This window comes from Taudactylus pleione, unplaced genomic scaffold, assembly GCF_031769625.1.
Source record: "Taudactylus pleione unplaced genomic scaffold, aTauple2 ptg000093l, whole genome shotgun sequence".
NCBI classification, from domain to species: domain Eukaryota; kingdom Metazoa; phylum Chordata; class Amphibia; order Anura; family Myobatrachidae; genus Taudactylus; species Taudactylus pleione.
The window spans coordinates 9,953,930-9,976,439 of NW_028284495.1; the positions used below are offsets into that span (position 1 = coordinate 9,953,930).

The 22,510-nt window shown below is 44.2% G+C and overlaps 1 protein-coding gene across 1 annotated transcript in view; it reads right to left on the reverse strand.

Moving 5' to 3' along the window:
* LOC148526824 (chloride channel protein C-like) overlaps positions 1-22,510 on the reverse strand; it is a 307,419-nt gene that overhangs the window by 68,970 nt on the left and 215,939 nt on the right. Inside the window, exon 15 of the mRNA XM_088469768.1 lies at positions 16,971-17,147. Coding sequence (XP_088325894.1) covers positions 16,971-17,147 — 177 coding nt within the window. The remainder of the gene's footprint in view (positions 1-16,970; positions 17,148-22,510) is intronic.

The following is a 22,510-nucleotide window of genomic DNA, read 5'->3' on the forward strand; positions in this document are numbered from 1 at the left end:
CTCACTATGTGGAACTCACACACTTGAACCTTATATGTCACAGGTTCCCTACATTTAAAATTAAAAAGGTATCCAAGGTATGATCAGGACAACATCATGTGTATTAACAAAACGGTACAGGAGTTGAAGGTACTTATTTGGGAACCAGTGTTTGTAACACAATCTTACAAAGAGGATCTTACAGAATTAAACTTCTTTGGGGATCTTTTAGAAATGATTAAATACACAAAACCTAAAAATGAAGAATGTGTGAGGGCATTAATAAACTGTGTAATAACATAAAAATTTAGGGGTACAATAAAACATACAGTCATCGTATTGCAGAATGTGACAAGCGAGAAGAAAGCATGGATGAAAAGGGTGGCCATTGTGATGTTCTGTATGATGTTTTTTTCTATTGTATCATTGTATAATAAACCATGGACACTACCACAGGGGTTATATTATATTATATGTGGGCATAGGGCTTATAAATTATTAAGGATAAATTCTTTTGGAATGGGTCATATAAGAACATTGCTCCCTGATGCAAAGGTAACACAACAGAAAAATCTAAAAAAAAAACAAAAAAAATAGAGATAAAAATGGTATATGAAAAGTACAAGCACCTCTTTACACCATCCCAAGGTTACAAGATTGGTTTGGGATTTGGTAGCATAATAACATTTGGTACATAGGGAATAACTGCAAATCAAAGAATGAAACAGGAATTAAGAGAATTAATAAACAATATCACAGACATTGTGGTAAGAGAGTTTCAAGAAATAAAACACTGAATTAAATGCAGCACACACTACCTTACAGCTGAAACTTCAGGATATTGTGTCACATTACAAACAGTATATGGGTTAAAGTGTTATACATACATCACACATTTTTCCTGACAATGAAAAATAATAAAAGAAAGGTTGATTTAAATTAATTGGGAGAATTCATCAAAATTAATTTGCTGAACAAATAAATGTGATGGTGTGATTCCTGATAGTTGGTTCACCTGGTTGAACCCCAGTACTTGGTTCGCATGGGTTTTAAACTGGTTGGGCATTATTATGTACACATTAGGAAGGTTAATATTTTTTTGTCATGATAATGTTGTTGATTTTCTATATATTAGTGAAATGCTTCAAGAAGGTTTTCCAATGCATTAAGAAGAAATCAGACGATGCAATTTATGACAGATATGAACTTTCTTCGGAATTATATTCAGAATGTTCAGAGGATGGAGCTGATAACACAGAAATATGTGGATGTACATGTCTCTTCAGCAATTCACGAATATATGCATGCTTATGTATTTCACTATTACTTTTATTGCAATTAAAAGTGTATAGAAATGTTTAAGATGATATTCAGTATTAGTATAGTTGTGTGAGTTGCCGAAGATCGCACTTGTCGAATGGCCTCAAGCCTAGAGAGGATAAGGCCTTCCCTTTCCCGCTAAAGTAAATAAGTGCGTGTCTGATGCAGCAGCCATCTTGTTTAATATTTTAGTTAAAGGTATGTTAACCGTTGTTCTAGCAGTAGGAGTCATGGGTTTAAAGTGTGTCAGTGTTAGAGTTAGCAGACTAGTAAACAGCAAGTCTCAGTAATTATAAACAAATGATCTAACTGAGATAGCCTTTGTCTGCAATAAGCAGGAGCTGAAGGTTAAGGGGGCAATTATATTAGAATTTTACATGGGAACAAACAGGTAACACCGAATAGTGTCAATATTATGGTTAAGACACCCATAACCAATTAAGGGCTAGCACGTACGAATATTAAATAAATTTATATTCCCCATTGGATTATAGCCAGAATTATAGTATAAAGCTCATGAGAGAATAGGGTGGGGACACTCGGAGGAAGGAGGAGAGAGCACACAATGAGGGTCTGCCGGGTGATGTTGCCGTACGTATGTATGAAATTGGCTGACTGGTATTTCTGCACTGGGTGTCCCAAATTTATTTTGCAAGTATTCCATACTGCTACTAATATAACCTAATTGTTTTTATTGTAAATAAATACATGTATAATTATGCTGTCTTTAAGTAAAAGCATTGTCATTTATTTTAGAATCTGTATTTGTGTGAATTATTTAATTTCTCTTTGTGACGGGTAAGGTTTATAAATAATCTGGAACACATCGTGTTATCAGTGTGTGGGTATTCTTTGAGGTATAAACACTGTACATTTTTATTTTATAAAGTCTCTAGTACACATTAGGTGGCACATTACCTTAGTACTTTGACTAAATCTACTAAAGCAGCTCAGACTTGTTCAAACCAGAAACAGAAATCCATTTGCAACCTAGTCATGGGACTTCAGGATCCAATTAGAATCCATCTAACACCAGAAGGCTTCAAAGCATAAAATTAGACACTTGTTATTATCTGAGAAAATATATGCTTATTTTAATACTTTAAACTTGAAAATATTAATTCACTGGTAGTGTTCATTCACTGGCTGATTCACCTTAAGGGGTCTATTTACTAAGCAGTGTTAGGAGACAGAGTGAAAAGTGATAAGAAAGTGATAAGGTGCCAGCCAATCAGCTCCCAACTGCCATTTTTCAAACACAGCCTGTGAGATGACAGTTGGGAGCTGATTGGCTGGCACCTTATCACTTTCTTATCACTTTTCACTCTGTCTCCTAACACTGCTTAGTAAATAGACTCCTAAGTGTCTCCCTGCAGTTTGGCCTTATTTCTCAGTTACAGAACACATGCTTCCTGTACTTGTTTCCATTCACAGTGTAAAGAGAAAATATACAGTAGTGTCCCTGGGTTAGCGGGTAGCTGTGGAGCCATTTTACCTCTGCTCTTCTCAGCATGCATGGGTGTTGGGGCAGTGAGGTCCCATTCCTGAACAGAAAGCCCAAAACAATGCTTATATCAGCTCGCTGGCATGTTCAGAAGAGCAAAGTGAAGTTGAACAGAGGGGATGAACATGTATGTCAGCCCCCAAAATAAATTCTATGTGACTCCACGGTTCCGTGTAACAGTATGCTCTCTTTGTAACATGCATGCGTCCTTTAAATTGAAAATGAACAATAGCTGTAAGCACTGATATTAATGAAGGCGACTGGTCTAAAAAACAGAGACTAGACTGGACTAGGAGGTGATGCTTTTACCCTTTCCAACATTCACATTTTTATCTGAACCAACAATGCGCTTTATGCACTAGTCTAACAAACGGCAGCATTGGCACATCATGAAATAGTGAATGACCTCCAGTGAATATTAAGTGAATGTCTTGAATAAAGACACAAAGTAACTTAGTGTGATGTCACATTATCATCAGCCAAATGTCTTGATTTCTACCACCCAGAGCCATATTTAAAGGTCTCTGTAAAGAGTAAATCACTTAGCATTCTCATTCTTTAATGACAGATTGATTCACACACTGGGTTTATTAGTACAATATGTATTATAGGAATTCATCATCTTTTTTGTTGTGGCAGGCTGGATTATTGCAAAGAAACATATCCAGAGAATATATGTGTATATCGGCACCAGCTGCAAAAAGTTAGACTAAAAAATTGTGAAGAGCTTCTTTATACTAACATTTTAGTTAAGCTCATGTTTATTACCATTTCCTGGCATGTCCACATAATGAGCCATGCACATATCAGGGTCTATGCTGCTTCTAATTCATGTTTACTTTCATTCACATAGTGCTAGAAGTTGTACAAAAAGAAATACCATCAAACATTTCTTAAAAACTTACCATGGATTTATTGCAACTAGTTTCAACTTCTATGTTCATTTTTGAAAACGAATGTAAATAAATACTGTATATTGTATATAAAGCTAATAACATATAACATATATTGCAATACCACCATTAGTAACTAAGTAAATAGTAACAAACACATTTGTAGTACAAACATATATTTGGAAGTATTACATTCTCAAGACATTTTGAAAACTCTAAGTAATTTAATTTTAGATTGAAAATATTTGTGTGCCATGCAATATGTCCCAATTAAATATAGTAGAGGCCATTAACAATGCATACTCAACGCACACCGCACAACACCTTAGTATTGTGCCCACGCACTTAGATGGGCACTTAGATGGCAATCAATATGCACAGCTCCTATCCACACTCCAGCAGTGCTCCAAAATGTGCGTAGTGGTACTATGCAGAGGTGAGTGAAAGTCCATCCCACAATCTATTTAGTACCACCCCTTTCTATTCACCTGATCACTTTTTATTTCAAATACTGCTCAGTTTATCCTACTAATGGTAAATATAAATACATTCATTACAGTGTGTGTATGAAGTGTTTTATTACATTGCTTGATCAACATCTATAAATGTGCTTCTCTTGTTATTTTGACCAGTTCCAGAAAATGCCTTCCCCTAGACCATCACTTTACAGGGCTGGTGCTTTTAAAACAAGTAAGAATGATCACAGCATACCCCCTTCTAAATCCTCAGCTGTAGACAACCCTTTGTTCTTCTGAAGACTGCTACCTAGCAACAGCTGGTGGGCTTGGGCAACAAGCATCCTGATTCTCTGCTGAAAGGCAGGGGAGTGATATTTTTCCATCACTAACCTGCCAACAATAATGCTGGGTACACACTAATTGATGTGTAGCCAGCACAATGTTGTACGCGGCAGGACCCGGCGGGGGTGCATATACACAGTGCAGCAACGGAATGACGGCAGGGGCCATGCTGCATTCGGCAGCATGGCCCTGCTGATGGTATCGGCCGTTGGACCTGCATGCGGGAGCGCGCATCATCAGCGAGAAAGCGAATATACACTGGCCGATGTGTACGATATGTGGATCGGACAACATATCGTCTAGTGTGTACCCACCTTAACAGTGATGCTGCACCTGCCCAGCAGGCTAGATTGTGCACAGGTCATAAGCACACTAGCAGCTGGGCAGAGCTACTGCTCACTGCATCAGATTTTCTCTCCGCACTGAGGATGGTGGCCGCAGTCTCAGTGACTGCCACAGAAACACTGCAGTTTTCTCCAAAAGTGCAAATGTACCTCAGAAAGTCCCACAAAAGACATATTACAGTCTCCTTCTCAACCTCTTCTTCAGAGGAAAAAATTATTATCAGGAAAAAATTCTAAAAATCCTCTGGAGGATGAATTCTTCTCAGATTCTAAGGTAAAATTGGATACAGACTACTTGGAATCTATTTTATAGGTAGCAACAAGAGCAAGAATCAGTTTAAACAGAATAACCTGCTCTTTTACTTCTGAGGTCAACCCAGCTCTAAAAGCATTAGTGGCTGACAAAAATTTGACCGACTCCTCAGATACAATTGTGAAGAAAATATAATATAAAATAGCTGGTGCTGCAGACCTGCTTTTATACTTATGAGATAAAGCTGAGAAGGAAGGAGATTCAGCTTGTTCCCTAGAAAATTTAGTGGCTTCAAAATATGCATTACTTAAAGCAATCAGCATAGCCACATTGATAATTGGCCACTAATACCAGAAGGTCCAAATGGCTTACCAAAGCCGTGATTTCGTGGCTTGTGCCCTGTCCTATGGAATTTTCAAACTTAAATTGACACAGACCTGTTCGGTCCAGAATTTATTACTGAGGTTAAATAACGTTATAAAGCCAGAAAATCCCTTGCAGATTAAAAATTAAAACCAGGAACACAGGCAGCCCTATTCACAAAGGAGTGATACTACCTAACATTATTCAAGCTTTTCCAGTCCTCAGATAGGAGGATTTGCATATGGACAAGAGGAGCCACGTCTGCAGGCTGGAACGCAATCCTGGTAACTGACTCCTCCCCACAGAGACATCTATCGCAGGCTCTCAACCATTAGAGACAGATCATTTCTGACAAATGGCTGTTAAAAACAGTTCAATTTTGCCTCAGTTTGCCATTAAAACAATTTTCTCACCAAAAACATGTGCCGCTCAAAGATTGCAGTTGATGGTTAGACAATACTCTAAACATAGCCCTAGCACAAGGCAAAATAGAACGCACAAACCCCGTGTAGAAAGGTTGGACCAGTCAAATATTTCCCATAAGGAAAAAAGATTGTTCCTTCAGACCTGTGTTAAATGTAAAAGCATTAATTCGGTTTCTGAAACCTAAAAAGTTCCACATGAAAGGCAGCAGAATGGTTATTGTATGACAATAGATCTAAAAGGTGTTTTCCATTCTCTATCAATCCTCCCAAACCACAGGAGGCTACTAAGGTTTGAATGAAAAGGTAATCTATATCAGTGGACAGTAATGGTATATGGCCTCACCAACGCCTTTTATACCTTCACAAAGGTAATGAGATCGTGTTGTCCCATATCACTATAAACAAGTCCAGGTTATTGCTTATATGGATGATTTGCTTTTGACACACATAGATCCACTAATTCTCAAAAAGACTTGATGCAGTCCCTTCTAAGAGTCCTAGGTTTCACTTTAAACTAGGGGTGTGCACCGGCCACTTTTCGTGTTTTGTGTTTTGGTTTTGGATCTGGATCTTTCTTCGTGTTTTGGATCTGGATTGGTTTTGCCAAAATCACCCTTCCGTGTTTTGGGTTCTGGGTTTTGTGTTTTGGATCTGTATTTTTTTGAAAAAAAGCATAAAAACAGCTAAAATCACAGAATTTGTAGGTTTTTCGGCTCCTATGCTATTATTAACCTCAATAACCTTAATTTCCACTCATTTCCAGTCTATTCTGAACACCTCACACCTCACAATAGTGTTTTTATGTCCAAAAGGTTGCACCGAGGTAGCTGGATGACTATGCTAAGCGACACGAGTGGGCGGCACAAACACGTGACCCATCTAGGAGTGACACTGCAGTGGCAGACAGGATGGCAGTTAGAAAAACTAGGCCCCAAACTGTACATAATGCAAAGAAAAAAAAGAGGTGCAAGATGGAATTGTCCTTGGGCCCTCCCACCCACCCTTATGTTGTATAAACAGGACATGCACACTTTAACAAATCAATCATTTCAGCGCCAGGGTCTGCCACACAACTGTGGCTGAAATGATTGGTTCGTTTGGGCCCCCACAAAACAAGCTGGCAATTAATGTGTCCCTGCACAAACTGGCTTTACGGAGGCAAGATGTCATCCTCATCCTCCTCATCCACCGATTCCTCACCCTCTTCAGTGTGTACATCCTCATCCTCACAAAGTATTAACTCGTCCCCACTTGAATCCACCACCACAGGTCCCTCTGTACCTTCTGGAGGCTGGTCTCCCTGGAAGAGCTGATAATTCATTTTGATGAACATCATCTTCTCCACATTCTGTGGAAGCAACCTCCTACGCCTTTCGCTGACAAGGTTCCCGGCTGCACTGAACACTCTTTCGGAGTACACACTGGAGGGGGGGCAACTCAGGTAAAATAGAGCCAGTTTGTACAGGGGCCTCCAAATTGCCTCTTTTTCCTGCCAGTACAGGTATGGACTGTCTGACATGCCTACTTGGATGCTGTCACCGATGTAATCCTCCACCATTCTGTCAATGGTGACAGTATCATATGCAGTGACAGTAGACATGTCAGAAATTGTTGCCAGGTCCTTCAGTCCGGACCAGATGTCCAAACTTGGTCCTGCCTGCCCTGCATCACCGCCAGCGGGTTGCTTAGGATACCTAAGTTTTTTCCTGGCAGCCCCAGTTGCGGGAGAAAATGAAGAAGGAGCCGTTGACGTGTCACGTTCCACTTCAGCTGACAGTGTGTTCACCAGCAGGTCTTTGCACCTCTGCAGGCTTGTGTCGGCCGGAAAGAGAGACACCACATAGGCTTTAAACCTAGGATCGAGCACGGTGGCCAAAATGTAGTGGTCTGATTTCAACAGATTGACCACCCTGGAATCCTGGCAAAGCGAATGAAGGGCTTCATCCACAAGTCCCACATGCCGAGCGGAATCGCTCCGTCTTAGCTCCTCCTTCACTTTCTCCAGCTGCTTCTGCAAAAGCCTGATGAGGGGAATGACCTGACTCAAGCTGGCAGTGTCTGAACTGACTTCACGTGTGGCAAGTTCGAAGGGCTGGAGAACCTTGCACAACACGGAAATCATTCTCCACTGTGCTTGAGTCAGGTGCATACCCCCTCCTTTGCCTATGTCATAGGTGGATGTATAGGCTTGTATGGCCTTTTGCTGCTCCTCCATCCTCTGAAGCATATAGAGGGTTGAGTTCCACCGCGTCACAACTTCTTGCTTCAGGTGATGGCGGGGCAGGTTCAAGAGTGTTTGCTGGGGCTCCAGTCTTCGGCACGCAGTCGCTGAATGGCGAAAGTGGCCAGAAATTTTTCGGTCCACCCAAAGCGTCTCCTGCACGCCCCTGTCGCTTTTCAGAAAATTCTGCACCACCAAGTTTATTGTGTGAGCAAAACATGGGACGTGCTGGAATTTGCCCAGATGTAATGCCCGCACAATATTGGTGGCGTTGTCAGATATCACAAATCCCCAGGAGAGTCTAAGTGGGGTAAGCCACTGGGCGATGATTTCCCTCAGTTTCTCTAAGAGGTTGTCGGCGGTGTGCCTCTTACTGAAACCGGTGATACACAGCGTAGCCTGCCTTGTAACGAGCTGGCGTTTCTGAGATGCTGCTACTGGTGACGCTGCTGCTGTTGCTGCGTAAGGTGATACATCTACCCAGTGGGCTGTCACAGTCATATAGTCCTTAGTCTGCCCTGTTCCACTTGTCCACATGTCCGTGGTTAAGTGGACATTGTGTACAACGGCATTTTTCAGGACACTGAGGACACTTTTTCTGACGTGTCTGTACAGTCTCGGTATCGCCTGCCTAGTGAAGTGGAATCTAGACGGGATTTGGAACCGGGGACACACTACCTCCATCAATTGTCTAAATCCCACTGCACTAATGGCGGATACCGGACGCACGTCTAACACCAACATAGCAGTCAAGGCCTCAGTTATATGTTTTGCTTCAGGATGACTGCTGTCGTACTTCATCCTCCTCGCTAAGGACTGTTGGAGGGTCAATTGTTTAGTAAAAGTAGTGGTGTTCCTACTTCCTCTCTGGGATGATGAACAACTCCCAGCAGCAGCAACAGCAGCAGCGGCAGCAGTAGGCGTAGCAATGCAGGATCCTCCGGAGGAATCCCGGATAGGAGAGTCAGTCATGCCAGTGACATGGCCTGCAGGACTACTTCCGATCCTGACTAAGGAGGAAATTGACGAGGAGGGAGTTGACGGTGTGGTTTGCAGGCGCTTGGATACAACAGGACAACGGGATTTAGGTGTCCCTGGACTGCTTACGGTCTTAGCCAAAGTTTCTGAACTTGACAGTAACTTTTTATGAACGCGCTGCAGGTGCCGTATAAGGGAGGATGTTCCTAGGTGGTTGACGTCCCTACCCCTACTTATTTCACCTTTACATATGGTACATATGGCAAGACAGTTGTTGTCCGGATTTGGATAGAAATATTGCCAGACCAAAGAGGTGGAATGTTTGGTCTTCTGCCCAGGCATGACCGTGATGGGCTTTTTCATCCCACGGACAACAACTGTCTCCCCCGGAGCCTGATTTAAACAAACCACATCACCATCAGAATCCTCCTCGCCAACTTCCTCCTCAGCGCCAGCTACACCAGTATCCTCATCCTGTTGTACTTCAACAGTGACATCTTCAATTTGCATATCAGCAAGTGGACTGTGGGTGCTCCTTTCAGCACTTGCAGGGGGCGTGCAAATGGTGGAAAGAGCCACCTCTTCCCGTCCAGTGCTGGGAAGGTCAGGCATCGCAACCACCACCACACTTGGACTCTCCTTGGGGATTTGTGATATCTTCTTAGAAAGCACAGTTCTTCGCTGTACTTTTGCCAGCTTAACTCTTTTGATTTTTTTAGTGGGAGGAGGGCTTCCATTGTCATGTGAAGCTGAACCACTAGTCATGAACATACTAGGGATTGACCTTAGCCGTTCCTTGCCACTCCGTGTCGTAAATGGCATATTGGCAAGTTTACGTTTCTCTTCAGCTGATTTAAATGTCTTTTTCAAGGTCATTTTCCTGAACTTTGCCATTTGGGATTGTATGTGCCCTCTACTATGACATTGGGCATCGGCCTTGGCAGACGACGTTGATGGCATGTTATTGTCTATGTCATGACTAGTGGCAGCAGCTTCAGCACTAGGAGGAAGTGGTTCTTGATCTTTCTCTATTTTATTTTTATCGGAGAAAGTTTGGTCCTCCATTTATGTTATATCAATTTGATATATACGTGCGGCTAAACACAGAAAATAATTTTTTTTTTTGTTTGGACTGGAGTGTACTTTCGGGGGTTACAGCACCCTTTAACGGTCAAGCCAGCTGGCCCTTTAATTATGACACAGGCGCACGCTTGGCACTACTTTGTTGATGCACGTGCGGCTACTGCGCACACAATTCACAAACACAGAAAATATATATTTTTTTGGTTTGGACTGGAGTGTACTTTGGGGGTTACAGCACCCTTTAACGGTCAAGCCAGCCGGCCCTTTACTTATGACACAGGCGCACGCTTGGCACTACTTTGTTGATGCACGTGCGGCTACTGCGCACACAATTCACAAACACAGAAAATAATTTTTTTTTTGGTTTGGACTGGAGTGTACTTTCGGGGGTTACAGCACCCTTTAACGGTCAAGCCAGCCGACCCTTTACTTATGACACAGGCGCACGCTTGGCACTACTTTGTTGATGCACGTGCGGCTACTGCGCACACAATTCACAAACACAGAAAATATATATTTTTTTGGTTTGGACTGGAGTGTACTTTCGGGGGTTACAGCACCCTTAACGGTCAAGCCAGCCGGCCCTTTACTTATGACACAGGCGCACGCTTGGCACTACTTTGTGGATGCACGTGCGGCTACTGCGCACACAATTCACAAACACAGAAAATAATTTTTTTTTTGGTTTGGACTGGAGTGTACTTTCGGGGGTTACAGCACCCTTAACGGTCAAGCCAGCCGGCCCTTTACTTATGACACAGGCGCACGCTTGGCACTACTTTGTTGATGCACGTGCGGGTACTGCGCACACAATTCACAAACACAGAAAATATTTTTTTTTTTGGTTTGGACTGGAGTGTACTTTGGGGGTTACAGCACCCTTTAACGGTCAAGCCAGCCGGCCCTTTACTTATGACACAGGCGCCCGCTTGGCACTACTTTGTTGATGCACGTGCGGCTACTGCGCACACAATTCACAAACACAGAAAAAAATTTTTTTTTTGGTTTGGACTGGAGTGTACTTTGGGGGTTACAGCACCCTTTAACGGTCAAGCCAGCCGGCCCTTTACTTATGACACAGGCGCACGCTTGGCACTACTTTGTTGATGCACGTGCGGCTACTGCGCACACAATTCACAAACACAGAAAATAATTTTTTTTTTGGTTTGGACTGGAGTGTACTTTCGGGGGTTACAGCACCCTTAACGGTCAAGCCAGCCGGCCCTTTACTTATGACACAGGTGCACGCTTGGCACTACTTTGTTGATGCACATGCGGCTACTGCGCACACAATTCACTAACACAGAAAATAATTTTTTTTTTGGTTTGGACTGGAGTGTGCTTTCGGGGGTTACAGCACCCTTTAACGGTCAAGCCAGCCGGCCCTTTACTTATGACACAGGCGCACGCTTGGCACTACTTGGTTGATGCACGTGCGGCTACTGCGCACACAATTCACAAACACAGAAAATATATTATTTTTTTAGCACTTGGGGGGAGCACCCCTGATGGACAGTGCACCCCCTGGACAACACTACAGCACCCCTTTAGGACTGGGACACTGCACAGGACTTTGGAGTGGACACAGCCCCTATGGAGAACTGACTGCACAACACAGTCCAGCCAGCCCCTATGGACTTTGAAGTAGTGGACACAGCCCCTATTAACAACAGCAGCACAGCACAACACAGCCAGCCCCTATGGACTTTGAAGTAGTGGACAACAGCAGCACTACACTACACTACACTACACAGCCCTAACTCCCACCCTCCCTCTTCACTGTCCACAGCCGAGTGAGAAAATGGCGCCGACGCGGGTACCTTATATAGGATCCAAAACCCGCGAGACTCGGAAGGCGGGATGATGACGTTTTGCCTCGATTTCAGATCCGAGTCAGGCGGGAAAAGTCGAGCCTGACTCGGATCAGACTCGGATCGGGGGGGCTCGGGGGGGTTCGGATTTCAGAAATCCGAACCCGCTCACCCCTACTTTAAACCATCCCAAATCTATACTAGTTCTAACATGCCAGATTCCCTTCCTGGGGTTTATCCTAGATACCCCTTCTTCTCATAGAAGTTACTGTACCTGTGGACAACTGCTTTGCAGTTCAAATGTCAGTTCACAAAACAATACACAAACAATATCCAACTCTTCTGGATCTGCACATAATGCTATTATCTTTCCAATTCCAATCAGTAGGCAAAAAAACTAAGAATAGTGTTATGGTGCACTGGACACATAAATTAAAATTTTACTTTTGTGTCATATATTAAAACAATTTTTAGACAAAAAGCACATTTAATCCTAAAATGTGAAAATATAAAAAAAATTAGGCAGGGTGGGAAAATATTGATAAAATATGTGACAGGAACTAATTAAACAAAGAGGAGATCAAAAATCTCCTACATTTGGGGTATACAGAGACTTAAAAATATATTACACAATATGTATGTTCTGCTAAAGATTGCAAATTCTGTTTAATATGATTGCATGGTGTAATGGCAACTGTTACGAATTGCTCTCTATGCTGTGTTAGATGCACTGTGCTTAATCGGAGGGGGTATAGAGGGGGAACAGGAGTGAGAAGAAAGGGGCTGTGATGAGAGGAAATCGCTCTCGTGCAAAGCCAGGGTGGGTCATTAGTAGAATATATGTCATTCAGATCAGTCCCACCCTCATGGCGGCTTACAGTCTGAATCCCTGGCATACAAGCAGGGCCGCCATCAGGGGGGGGTCTGCCGGGCCTGGAGTCCCAGGCCCGGAGATAGTGGGGGTCCAGTGACAACAGAGCAGAAGATATGAATTGGGCTTCGGCAGCCTGGGAGAAAACACACCGCCAATGGTATTTGAAATATGGCACCATCCGCGAGCCATTACAGCTCGCGGACCGGCAGCCAATCAGGAGTGGCCGCGATGGCCGCTCCTGATTGCCTGCTGGTACACGAGCTGTGATTGGCTCTCGGCCAATGCCATACTTGAAATACCGCTGGCAGTGCTGTTTCTCGCCTGCTGCCATTGTATGTCTGCACCGCTGTCTCCCGGGCCCGCTGAAGAAACAAGGTAGGACTCGGAGTCCCTGCCTATGCCCCTCCACCTACTGCAGCTAGCCTTCCCTACCCTAACTCCCTACTCCAGCCAGCCTTCCCTGTGCTCCCCTTGTCCAGTCAGCCTTCTCTGCCCTGTGCCCCCCCCCCAGTCCAGCCAGCCTTCTCTGCCCCATGCCCCCCCAGTCCAGCCAGCATTTCCTGCCCTGTGCTCCCCCCTAATCAAGCCAGCCTTCCTTTTCCTGTGCACCCCCTAATCAAGCCAGCCTTCCCTGCCCTGTGCTCACCATAAACCAGCCATCCTTCTGTGAGGACATGGTATGTGTGTTACAAATTTACTGGCAGCATCTCAGTCATTGCAGAGATCAATTTACTTTTTAGTCCTTTTGTGTCCCCCTTCCCGTCTCCTAGTGTATGTGTGATCATTCTCAGGACACACATTTCCACTACCATGAATATTATGTACTGTAAAAATGTAAGTAATTGTAATGTTTAATACTGGATAAGCCTTGATGTTAGCCTGGTCCATATGTCTGTGTTATTTGTAACCACTAGAGCAAGGTGACACCTCCCAGAACAAAAGACCCTCAAAGTTAATTCTCACCTCCCCAGGGGACGCTCAGGATTTACTCCTCCTTCCATTTGCCTGTTTTGTGTCTCACGTGAATCTGGTAGCCCGAACGGAACCATCCCAGCAGGTGTTCGTCAGGGAAGTAATATCAGGAGGAGGTAGGAGAAAGTGACAGCATAAGGGACCCGCACCAATCAGGAGACGGTGCAACCCCCCCTGGGTGGTCACAATATCGTGGGAAATTGGAAGATTTTAAAACATGTCACCGAAGGCAACTCCAGATGTTAGTCGCTGACTTTGGCTAAGAGGCCTCACTCTGCTAAGGTGCTAGTGGAACGCATCACCAGTTCTCTGTGGATTTATACTTTGGAAATTCTGCAAGGACCTATACGCTATTCATTGCTGTGTGTTCTGTGATTAGCTTCTACTGTATGGGATCCTGGAATCAATTGTTTCGACCCAGGGACTATCACTACTGTGTGATCTCTGATAGTTTCTATGTGGGGTCCGGGAAGCGATTGAGTGGACATACGCTATTCACTGCTGTGTGATCAGTGATAGTTTCTACTGTGGGGACTGAGGGTCTCTAGCTATTTTGTGGAATTGTTCTGGGACATTATACTCTATTGGGACTGCCTCTGCCTGGACTGCTACCTGTTTATTGCCCGTTCACTGGATTTACTGCTTCTCCTGACATACTGTATTATCTATTTCTGTGTGCTGTGGAATAATAAACCATCACGTTGGTTTCATCTGCTCGGTGTCTGGGTGATTGAGAGAACCCCGTATCCTCACACCTTCCCTGCCCTGTGCCCCCCTAATCCAGCCAGTCTTCTCTGTCCTGTCCTCCCTTCCCAGTCCAGCCTACCCTGCCCTGTGCCTCCCCCCTAGTACACCTAGCCTTCCCTGTCATGCCCCCCCAACAGTCCAGCCAGCTTTCCCTGCCCTGTGCCCCCCAATTAAGGTCCAGCCTTCCCTGCCCTGTGCACTCCCAGTCCAGCCTTCTCTGTGCCCTCCCAGTCCAGGCTTCCCAGCCCTGTGTCTCCATGTCCATCCTTCCTTCCTTCCCGACCCCAAATTTTGAGGTTTACTCACCAATTGATGTCCCATCCCCCAGTGTAACTCCACCCATATTATACGCAGCTCTGCCCACCTCTGCACCATCCCCCAGGGTGACCCTGCCTATTTTGTCACTACAGGGCCCCACGATTTCTGATGGCAGTCCTGCATACAAGCACACAAATCCATATACACTAAGATTTCTTTTGTCATCCAATTAATTTACCAGCATGTTTTTGAAGTTTGGGTGTATACAGGAGCATCTGGATGAAACCCACGCAAACATGGAATGAACATACAAACTAAACACAGACAAGCCATGACCAGGAATTGAACTCATGACCTCAATGTTGTGATGCCGCAATGCTATCCACTAAATAGTAAAAATCTGACTAATCCTGAAAATTGCTGCATTGCATCACTTATCTTCACCTGTGACACATAGTTATTCAGGACGAATTGTGGGCATTTACTGATGTGCCCAGCTATAACGTGGCATCACAGCGCTATCTCTCATGCCACGCATGGCGCGCCACACACCACGCCATGAGTCGCGGCACAAAGAAACTTTAGTAGTGAAAAAAGTCATTACGTGTAATACAACATTTTGCCCACCAGATGTCACTTTTCCTAAACTACATAGCACATGCGTCTGATTTCATTACATGTAATACAACATTTTGCCCACCAGGTGTCACTTTTCCTAAACTACATAGCGCATGCGTGTGATTTCATTACGTGTAATACAACATTTTTCCCACCAGGTGTCACTTTTCCTAAACTACAGTAAATAGCGCATGCGTGTGATTTCCAATGTACCGTACGGTATGTTCTGTATCACCGGCCGATTATTGTTTGACAGAAGCGGTGATTCGGTACACTATTTTGCGCTTCAAACGCACAGTCAGCTTTGAACACAGAATGCTCTCTCACAGACGGAAACCACTCTCAGACACAGTCCAAGGGACGTAGCCATAGTGCACAAGGCTGAGACCGCATATGCGTTGTCGCATGTTTGCGTTTTGCGGTTTTTGGGCGCACAGTTTGTGATGCAGAGCCCTGTCTCACATTCTAGAAAGTAGATTCACTAGCAGTTTCTGCAGTTATGAAATCACTATTCTGTGGTGCTAAATTGTACGGCACCGTCAGTTTGCAGATGCAGAGCCCTGTCAGCCACCATAGCCACAGTATGAAATCACTATTCAGTGAAATACAGAGCCCTCTCTGGGCACTACAGATCCCATTGGAAACCCTCCACTGGGCATGCGCATGAAATCCGATTGACGAAAGCGCAGACATTGACGAAAGTTTTGCACTATTGAAACACACAATCTGTTTGTAATGTCTTACTTTTAAGCAGCCTTTTAAACAACAACACTATAGCCTTTTAAACAAGTTTCACTATAGTGTCCAGAGCAGACAGTGACAAAAAAAAATATACAGTACGGTACGGTATATTCTTTTCCAGGGATGGAACCCCGGACCATAATTCTACCAAAGTGATCACCTAACCACTAGCCCACACGACAGCTACAGTGAACCACAGAGAGTGGCCTCATCCTTGTGCACTCCTCCCGCTGCTGTTTTTTAATTTAAAAAAAATTGTCATACTGTAATGCATCCCATATCAGTGAAAGCTGTGCGTGCATCTCATTAATCTACAGTATCGGTTATACCGTGACAACAACTCCGGCAACTTCTCTACTATTCAGTTACTGCACCGTACCGTATGTACAATACAGTATGTGCAGTGATTTGCATCCTGTTATAAGATGTTACGTACAGTACGGTACAGTACTATATACTGTATATGTATATTATGCGACATTAAAAATACAGTATGGGTTGTGCGTACATGAAAATGCTGTGAATATGATATCCACCCAATTTACTGTAAGTTTAACAGTATGGCATTCTGCGACTCACGCCACGCCATGAGCAACAAAATAGCTGGGCAGATCTGTACATCATTACAGCATTGACTGGCATGTACACCCTATCACAGATGTGCATATATAATCGTGAGACTCTCCAGCTTTTATAATAGTTGTAAAATTACCAAGAGGCTGCGGGTGTCACCTCATAAGCAGGGATGGTCACAAATCACTCAATTAATCAGCATTACCAGCTTACCTTGTAATGGTTCCTAAGAAGACCTCATCTTGTCCTGGTGCCGGGCAGTAGACTACAGGAAAGCCATTGTGACTGGTGGAATTAAGAAGTTGAGCCAATGAGGAGACATTTTCCCGTAGGTGGATAACGGTACAAGGCTGCATGGCATCTCTGGCAGCAAAGAGCTCCAAATTTACCCTAGAGATATAAAGCAGAAAGATCACTAATTATGTCAGAAAACAGGACTATACATGGCAAGTACTATATTTGATGTGCTGGTCAGGCTTTCAAAAAAATATTTGTCTTTACGAAATTCAGACAATATGGTTTATTAGCTTAATTTATAATTAAGTTAATCATGACATGAGGTGACATCAGATAGATCTGCCTATATTTTGTGTTACTTTGTGTGTTTTTCATTATGTTTGTCAAAGTGCACTTTTTAATGTACTTTCCCAATAAAGAACAAATGTAAGTTCATCTTAATAAAAGTGCAGGACAAGAGTCAGTCTCTATAAAGGAAGTTCTCTTGCAGAGAGAAAAGGGGTGTGCACCCTCCTACAAAAGTCCATGAAAGATGATGTTTGTCCATGAAAGATGACGCGTTTGGCCTCTTTCTGAGACTCAAAATTTTACGGGAAAATCTGAACTAATCCGAGCCTGCACATCTGTAGTTTTGGGCTGGAGAATGCTTTTAACCGCTGTGTGTCACCCTTGCATTACTTCTTGGCTGGTTGAGCCTGTGCTGGTTACTGGAAATATGGGGGAACCCCATGCCATTTTTCCAGGGACAGAACGGGCTGAAAAGTCTGATACTGTTTATGCTTTTGGGGGACACCACGCTGGATGTTTTTTTTTATTTATAACCATTTCTTTTACCTATAGCACAGAAGCACTGCACAGATCACACTGATCTGTGCAGTGCTTCTGCTGAACACACTGTTGGGGAGAGTGTATTTTAAACTATTTTGGCCCGAGTTTGCTCCATTGACAATCGTATTTGCAAACACAATACTTGGTAAATGCCTGTGTTCTATTCCTGTCTATGAAAAGTGAGTTGTTTTGATGGTGCATTGACTTGTATTTGTGTGTTCAGCTGTATTTTGTAGATAGAATTGTGTTTTTACACCCATATATTGTCTTTAGTAAATCGCCATTGTTAATAATCTGGAGAAACACGCCTGGGAATGCAATCTTGGACAGACATGAATCTTAGTAAATATATCCCTAATAATCTCCTCTCTGGTAGAAGACCAGAGAGGAGATGCAGGCAATGTAGCAGCTGATTGTGGTGGGCTGGACTATTTGCATCATTAGGCCATGTCCCTTCACAGCATAATGCAATGAATTGCAGATTTATGAAGTGGGCAGGATGAGGAGAATAATACCAGGAACTGCGGACTGTGGGGGCACGAGGGCTGGGCCAATATCACATGATTCTATTATCACTGCATCATTTGTCGATTATCGTAGAATCACATCATATTGCACTCTCCTGGAGGTTCCGAGAGATTAGGTATGACACAGATATAATAATTTTTTATCGTTCTCTCCAGTGTGAAAGAGATGAATGGGGAGAGAGGCAGATCGCTAGAAAGAAGTGAGTTAAACTGGTTACGCACTATAAGAAATTTTGTATGATATATTATTCCAACGTGGATCGGAAAGATATATCACATGGATCGAATAGAGGGCATGATTCAGAGATGGATGCTAATGCAATCACAGCTGCGTTTTCGGAAATAGCGTACAAGTAGCTGCGAAAATATGCTAATGTATGCAGGGCATAAAGACACCCACTGCTGCCTTCCGACATGTGTGCGATGACGCATACCTGCGTAAATATCGCAACAAGTGCCCATATTGCCCTTGCGGCAGGTCTGACTAGCCGCAGACTTGGCAGCTCTTCTCTTGCACAGAGAGCTCTCATGCTGCGTATGCAATTGCAGTGGCTAATTTATGTGCTCCCACGAAACAGCGTTTAAGCGTACAGGCACGCCTGTGTTTTTCTGACCACCCAGTTCGTATCCCCAAACGCTGACAACCTGTCACTCACTCTGCAAAGTATTCCTATATACACCCATAATCGCAATGCAATTGCAGCGCACGCACAATACGACATACGCATGCGCGATGACAAACAATCGCTCGATCTGCATACAGAATCGCCATTGCGTTCCTCTCTGAATCAGGCCCAGTGTACACTCGATTGCGTATTCACAAGGGTTGTTCATGGCACTGTCCTATCTGCTGTACTGCAGAGCAGATGGGACGATGTAATGAACGAAGCCATGCTGTAACACGCAGCGTGGAACAAAACATTTCGCCATCTACACCAGATATTGCCGTATGTATGGCGCACGCAATGTATCGTTACATAGCGTTGTTCTAGTGCTGGGTACACATCATATAGTGTGTCCCAGCTTTAGGGAAGTAAAAGACAATTAGAGTGCAGGGAGATGGGAGGTAGGGTGAAAGGAGGCAGGGTAGAGAAAGTGGGTAAGAAAGAGAGAGGGGGGAGAGACAAATACAGGAGGCAACAAAAGGGGAGCAGGTGGGGTGAGGGGTTCTGTGGGTGAGGGTGAGAGAGAACGTGATGAAAAGGTAGTGAGAAAGGTTGGGATAGAGGAGTGAGACGGGTCTGTGTCGTGTATATATACAATAGAGTGCTACCACTTGGGAAAATGAGGTCATTGTACATTTTTATGCTCAGTTGGTTCATTATGTCATACATGGTGGTTCATAAATAGCTCCTAATGTCTCTGTCTAGTTAAATACATGTTTAGGGGTTTAAAAATGAGAAAATCTGCATTGTGGAATTTGCAGCGTGGAAACTTGTCATAGCTAGAGACACACTATGCAGCTCAGTAAGGAGTTAGGTATTGTAATGTGTCTAAAGAGTTACTTCACTAGTGACAATTACAAAAATTCATAAGCAAATACTTAAAATGTTATATGTTATAATAACATGCTGCAAATTGGCACAAATGGTCTGTAACTCATCAGCCTTGATTAATTGATCCCTACAGTACAATTGTGTAATTTGCACTGTTATCAATGATGCTTTTTTAATAGCATAGAACTTTTACATCATGGTTTTTTTTAACAAAAAAAATTCACATATATTTATATTAGGGGTGAGCGGGTTCGGATTTCTGAAATCCGAACCCCCCCGAGCCCCCCCGATCCGAGTCCGATCCGAGTCAGGCTCGACTTTTCCCGCCTGACTCGGATTCTGAAATCGAGGCAAAACGTCATCTTCCCGCCTTCCGAGTCTCGCGGGTTTTGGATCCTATATAAGGTACCCACGTCGGCGCCATTTTCTCACTCGGCTGTGGACAGTGAAGAGGGAGGGTGGGAGTTAGGGCTGTGTAGTGTAGTGTAGTGTAGTGCTGCTGTTGTCCACTACTTCAAAGTCCATAGGGGCTGGCTGTGTTGTGCTGTGCTGCTGTTGTTAATAGGGGCTGTGTCCACTACTTCAAAGTCCATAGGGGCTGGCTGGACTGTGTTGTGCAGTCAGTTCTCCATAGGGGCTGTGTCCACTCCAAAGTCCTGTGCAGTGTCCCAGTCCTAAAGAGGTGCTGTAGTGTTGTCCAGGGGGTGCTCTGTCCATCAGGGGTGCTCCCCCCAAGTGCTAAAAAAATAATATATTTTCTGTGTTTGTGAATTGTGTGCGCAGTAGCCGCACGTGCATCAACAAAGTAGTGCCAAGCGTGCGCCTGTGTCATAAGTAAAGGGCCGGCTGGCTTGACCGTTAAAGGGTGCTGTAACCCCCGAAAGTACACTCCAGTCCAAACCAAAAAAAAATTATTTTCTGTGTTTGTGAATTGTGTGCGCAGTAGCCGCACGTGCATCAACAAAGTAGTGCCAAGCGTGCGCCTGTGTCATAAGTAAAGGGCCGGCTGGCTTGACCGTTAAGGGTGCTGTAACCCCCGAAAGTACACTCCAGTCCAAACCAAAAAAAAAATTATTTTCTGTGTTTGTGAATTGTGTGCGCAGTAGCCGCACGTGCATCAACAAAGTAGTGCCAAGCGTGCGCCTGTGTCATAAGTAAATGGCCGGCTGGCTTGACCGTTAAGGGTGCTGTAACCCCCGAAAGTACACTCCAGTCCAAACCAAAAAAAAAATTATTTTCTGTGTTTGTGAATTGTGTGCGCAGTAGCCGCATGTGCATCAACAAAGTAGTGCCAAGCGTGCGCCTGTGTCATAAGTAAAGGGCCGGCTGGCTTGACCGTTAAAGGGTGCTGTAACCCCCGAAAGTACACTCCAGTCCAAACCCAAAAAAAATTATTTTCTGTGTTTGTGAATTGTGTGCGCAGTAGCCGCACGTGCATCAACAAAGTAGTGCCAAGCGTGCGCCTGTGTCATAAGTAAAGGGCCGGCTGGCTTGACCGTTAAAGGGTGCTGTAACCCCCGAAAGTACACTCCAGTCCAAACCAAAAAAAAATTATTTTCTGTGTTTGTGAATTGTGTGCGCAGTAGCCGCACGTGCATCAACAAAGTAGTGCCAAGCGTGCGCCTGTGTCATAAGTAAAGGGCCGGCTGGCTTGACCGTTAAAGGGTGCTGTAACCCCCGAAAGTACACTCCAGTCCAAACCAAAAAAAAATTATTTTCTGTGTTTGTGAATTGTGTGCGCAGTAGCCGCACGTGCATCAACAAAGTAGTGCCAAGCGTGCGCCTGTGTCATAAGTAAAGGGCCGGCTGGCTTGACCGTTAAGGGTGCTGTAACCCCCGAAAGTACACTCCAGTCCAAACCAAAAAAAAATTATTTTCTGTGTTTGTGAATTGTGTGCGCAGTAGCCGCACGTGCATCAACAAAGTAGTGCCAAGCGTGCGCCTGTGTCATAAGTAAAGGGCCGGCTGGCTTGACCGTTAAAGGGTGCTGTAACCCCCGAAAGTACACTCCAGTCCAAACCAAAAAAAAATTATTTTCTGTGTTTGTGAATTGTGTGCGCAGTAGCCGCACGTGCATCAACAAAGTAGTGCCAAGCGTGCGCCTGTGTCATAAGTAAAGGGCCGGCTGGCTTGACCGTTAAGGGTGCTGTAACCCCCGAAAGTACACTCCAGTCCAAACCAAAAAAAAAATGATTTTCTGTGTTTGTGAATTGTGTGCGCAGTAGCCGCACGTGCATCAACAAAGTAGTGCCAAGCGTGCGCCTGTGTCATAAGTAAAGGGCCGGCTGGCTTGACCGTTAAGGGTGCTGTAACCCCCGAAAGTACACTCCAGTCCAAACCAAAAAAAAAATTATTTTCTGTGTTTGTGAATTGTGTGCGCAGTAGCCGCATGTGCATCAACAAAGTAGTGCCAAGCGTGCGCCTGTGTCATAAGTAAAGGGCCGGCTGGCTTGACCGTTAAAGGGTGCTGTAACCCCCGAAAGTACACTCCAGTCCAAACCCCAAAAAAATTATTTTCTGTGTTTGTGAATTGTGTGCGCAGTAGCCGCACGTGCATCAACAAAGTAGTGCCAAGCGTGCGCCTGTGTCATAAGTAAAGGGCCGGCTGGCTTGACCGTTAAAGGGTGCTGTAACCCCCGAAAGTACACTCCAGTCCAAACCAAAA